Source organism: Chlorella variabilis, assembly GCF_000147415.1.
Source record: "Chlorella variabilis unplaced genomic scaffold CHLNCscaffold_12, whole genome shotgun sequence".
Lineage (NCBI taxonomy): Eukaryota > Viridiplantae > Chlorophyta > Trebouxiophyceae > Chlorellales > Chlorellaceae > Chlorella > Chlorella variabilis.
The window spans coordinates 1,223,666-1,227,794 of NW_005435076.1; the positions used below are offsets into that span (position 1 = coordinate 1,223,666).

Sequence of the window (4,129 nt, forward strand, 5' to 3'; positions counted from 1 at the left end):
AGGCCGCCCCCCTGCAGCCCCCACCCCCCTGCTTCTCCCCCACAGACCTCTGCACCCCACCCCACCTCAAACGGCAGCCCTATCTTGCTGGCCAGGCGGTCCACAGTGAGGCTGCCCTCTGGCAGGGCGATGCCCAGCTGGCGGGCCGCCCCGGGCGCCGCCGGCACCAGCAGGGGCCGGAAGGCGCCGTGCTGCTGCAGCCAGTCGGCCGTCAGCTGCTCCGCGGGCAGCTGGCGCACGCCGCCGGTGCGATAGCCGCCATAGCTGAGCAGCTCGGAGTGGAGGGCGCGGAAATCGGTGCCCAGAGCGTCTGGCGGGTCGGCGGGAGGCGGGAGCGGCGGGTTTCGGCGACAGCAAAGGCTCTTGCGGCATCACACAAATCAGCATTCCCCTGGACACACAGCCCCAGCTCCAGTGCCATGCATGCACATGCCATAAAGCAGTAGAAAGAGAGCTGGCCGCGCGCCGCTGGCCGCACCGACGCCGAGCGACAAGTCGGAATAATCGGCGTTGGCCAGCCGCTTGTAGTCCACCGCCGTCTTCCTCATCCTATGAAGATTGCCGTGCGCTCACTCACAATATCATCCTCTTGTGGTTTTGTTGCGAGCGCACAGCAGGTGCAGGGGCTTCAGCTGTGCTTGCGGCCTTTGAGCGTGATGCGCGTCTGTGCGTGGCCTCCCAGCACATGCAACGTAGCGCGTGTGTGATGTGGGGTGGCCCACCCCGAGCAGACGGTTCAGCCGTGGCAAGGGGAGCGGAGCAGGGCAAAGCACGCCTGCACAGGCAACTTTGCCAAGTAACAAGCCTTTCATTACGTGGCTGCATCCTGTCACTTGTGTGTTTCAAGGCTTGTAGGGCACTGCAGCACCACATTGGACCGGAACCAACAAGATGGCCGCCGAGAACACCTTCGACGACAAGGCTGCCACTTGGGATCAGAACCCTGGCCATCAGCAATCGACCTCGATTGCGGCAGAGGTGGGGGCCGGCTCGCCTGCACGACCGGCGCTCGGTGGCGGCTCTGCCGTGGCGGCGGTGGGACGCCCGACGTTCGAGTATCGAAAGCCCTCCTGCCGCCCTTGGCCCACCCCTGTCTGCGCACAGGCGTTGAAGGGCAGCGGCCTGCTCCACCCTGGATCCACTGCTGTCCTTGACCTGGGGTGCGGCACCGGGCTGCTGGCAGAGAAGATTGCCGACAGCCTGGGCGCGCTTGTGGGGGTGGACACCAGCCCGGGCATGATTGCGGCATTCCAGAGGAAGGCCGAGGCGCGCGGCGATGGCAAGCTGCGCTGCGTGCTGGCGGAACTGACGGGACCAGAGTCTCTCACCAGCTCCACGCCCGCAGATGGCGGTGCAGCGGTACCGGAGCAATACGACCTCGCCATCTCCCTCATGACCTTCCATCACATCCAGGACATCGCAGGTGGGTGCCCGTGGATTGAGGAGTGTGGGGGGGCAGGCTGTGAGCTGTGTGTGTGGAGGGCAGCCTGCCACCCGCAGGCTCGTCGCCGCCAACCGCTTTGCACCTGCTCATGCAGGCACGCTGCGGCTGCTGAAGCACCACTTGAAGCCGGGGGGCAGCGTAGCGATATTTGACCTGCTCGCAACCCCCGCCTCGATCAGGTGTGCCGGGCATGGCACAGCCACTCGCCGACACTGTGCCCACCTGGCGCTTGCCTGCCTTGTCCACACCTGCTCCGCCCTGGCAGCAACAAACGGCTGCCGCGTGCCGCAGGTTTCACAGCCCGGCGCATTCTCACGGCCTGTTCCATCGTGGAGGCTTCTCGCTGCAGGAAATGGAGCAGCACCTGACGGGTGGGTGTGGGTGGATCCGCCTGGCTGCCTGGTTGCTGCCTGTGATTTGATGCATGCTGGGGGGATGTATGGATGTGTCAGCTGGGGGCTTGTGACGCACCCGCCACCACTCGCACCCGCCATGGCCCTGCAGAGGCTGGCTACACGGCCGTCGAGGCCAGGGCGGTGGGCAGCCTGCAGAAGGCGGCGTTTGATGGGGAGGGGGAGATGCTGGAGTTCCAGCTCTTCATGGCCACGGCCACTGCTGGGTGATGAGGGTTGTCATGCAAGCTGACACCTGGGGGCGGCGGCAGAAGGCGGAGCATGCACAGCGCGCAGAGCATGACACCAAAAGCTTTGATCTGGGGGGATTGGGTCCCGTGCTTGCCTTCCGTTAAGCTCTAGAGCAACTTTATACTTCCAGGGATCGTCGGGGAGAGCACAAGCGCGAGGTCACAAACAAGTTGAGGCCCGGCGATGGACTGCTGGGACGCCGACGACGTGCTATCCGAGTCTCAGGAGGCTGCTCTGGCCGCCGCTGAGCAGGCGTACCAGCTCAGGAGAGAAACAGATGGCGCGGCGGGTGGCGGCAACGGCGGGCCCGCAGGTGCAGGCGAGGCAGGACCAGCAGCGACAGCAGCACCTGTGGCGCCACCCGTGCGACGGCGCAGGCTGCCCGACATCCGCACAGGGCAGAGCCATGCCTCCACCAGCACCGCAGCAGCAGGGGCAGGCTCGGCGGCAGCACCCCCAGCGGACGAGAATCTGCCGCCGGCATGCTTCACGGGGCCGCTGCACTATGCCTTTGCGGGCTACGAGGTGGACCGCTGGTGCCAGTGGCTTCTGGACAGCTCCGGAGTGGGAGTGGTGGGCTTCGACATCGAGTGGCGCGTCACCTATCAGACGGGAGTGGTGCCGCGGCCGGTGGCACTGATCCAGCTCTGCTACTTGGGTGGCAGTGGCGGCAGCAGCACAGCTGGACCCCAGCAGCAGCGCCAGCAGCAGCAGCAGCAGCAGCAGCAGCAGCAGCAGCAGCAGCAGCACATCTGCCTCCTGCTGCACATCTGCCACAGCGGGCTAACGCCGCACCTGCGCCAGCTGCTGTGCAGCAAGGTGCGTCGGCGGCATGCTTGGGGGCTGCGCATGTGGCAGGCACTGTCGCCGTACTTGTGCAGGCAGCTAAGCTCCCCTTGTGGCACCCCTTCCCTTTCTTTCACCCACCTGCAGGACATTCTCAAGGTGGGGGTGGGGGTCCAGGGGGATGCCCAGAAGGTGCTGCGCGATTTCGGGCTGGAGATGCAGGGCGTGGTGTGCCTGTCAGAGTGTGCCAACGAGCGCGAGCTGGCCTATGCTGCCGCTGCGCACGCGCCAGGCAGCGACAGCGGCGATGCGCCTGATGGTGCAGCACCAACCTGTGCTCCCAGCGCGCCACCAGCTGCAGCAGCAGCAACAGCGGTGGGTGGGCCTGGAGGCGGCGGCGGCGGTGCTGGTCAGCCATTGGCGGCGGCGCCGCAGAGGTGGAGCCTGGCGGGCCTCGTATCCCTCCTCCTCCGCCTCCGCCTGGACAAGAGCCAGGCAATCCGGTGCAGCAACTGGGAAGTGCGGCCGCCCCTGAGCTCAGAGCAGCAGCGCTACGCTGCCACAGATGCCTGGTGCTCGCTACGAGTGTATGAGGTGAGGAGGGGCCTGGCGGGCAAGACCCCGGCCTGGGGCTGCTCCTGGGCAGCATGTCCTGGGCAGCATGTGATGCAATGCCAGGCTGTCAGCCCTTCCTGTGTGTTTTGCAGCTTGGCGGCAGGTTGATACAGGGTGCGGCATGCCGCTGCCGCCGCCGGTGCAGGTCCTATCCAAATTGCCGGTGGCCTCCCTGCCGTACCCAGCTGGGCCCGAGGCCGGACCCGCGGCGGCGGCGCTGGGGGACCCTCTGGCAGCAGCAGCAGCAGCAGCAGCAGCAGCAGCAGCAGCAGCAGTAGCAGGCTGTGGCTCCGGCGGCTGGGTGCCCGCGTGCCCGGCGCCGCAGCGCCTGCAGCCCGCCAAGCTGGCTGTGTATCAGGCGCTGCAGCAGGGGCTGAGCGTGGAGCAGGTGGCGGCGCAGCGCCGCATCCGCCCCGAAAGCGTGCAGGTGGGTGGGTGGGTGGGTGGGTGGNCCCTGTGGTGGGCCTGCCTGACCAAAGCCTGCCTGGTGGAAACAGCGCCTCCAAGCCAGCGAGCATTGGGTACCCGCCTCTGACCCGCCTGCTGAGGATCCCTGTGCTGCCCCCTGCCTGGTGCATGCTCAGGGATACCTGGCGGAAGCCATCGCGGCAGGTCATGGCTACAGCCTGGGCGCCCTGGG

The 4,129-nt window shown here is 67.0% G+C and overlaps 3 protein-coding genes across 3 annotated transcripts in view; 2 read left to right on the forward strand and 1 right to left on the reverse strand.

The window, feature by feature from the left end:
- The window catches only part of CHLNCDRAFT_52866 (hypothetical protein), a gene marked incomplete at both ends in the record, with an annotated part of 5,200 nt that extends 4,652 nt beyond the window's left edge, over positions 1-548 (reverse strand). The window contains 2 exons of the mRNA XM_005847129.1: positions 56-310; positions 479-548. Of these exons, the coding sequence (XP_005847191.1) occupies positions 56-310; positions 479-548 (325 nt within the window). The remainder of the gene's footprint in view (positions 1-55; positions 311-478) is intronic.
- A 343-nt stretch (positions 549-891) lies between these two features.
- CHLNCDRAFT_134986 (hypothetical protein) lies at positions 892-2,067 on the forward strand (the record flags this gene model as incomplete). Its single annotated transcript, XM_005846922.1, has 5 exons — positions 892-978; positions 1,105-1,423; positions 1,539-1,623; positions 1,736-1,815; positions 1,949-2,067. 5 exons carry the CDS (start codon positions 892-894, stop codon positions 2,065-2,067), a joined length of 690 nt encoding a protein of 229 aa, XP_005846984.1.
- A 204-nt stretch (positions 2,068-2,271) lies between these two features.
- Positions 2,272-4,129, forward strand: part of CHLNCDRAFT_134987 (hypothetical protein) — a gene marked incomplete at both ends in the record, with an annotated part of 4,537 nt that continues 2,679 nt past the window's right edge. Inside the window, 4 exons of the mRNA XM_005846923.1 lie at positions 2,272-2,907; positions 3,022-3,468; positions 3,635-3,916; positions 4,074-4,101. Of these exons, the coding sequence (XP_005846985.1) occupies positions 2,272-2,907; positions 3,022-3,468; positions 3,635-3,916; positions 4,074-4,101 (1,393 nt within the window). The remainder of the gene's footprint in view (positions 2,908-3,021; positions 3,469-3,634; positions 3,917-4,073; positions 4,102-4,129) is intronic.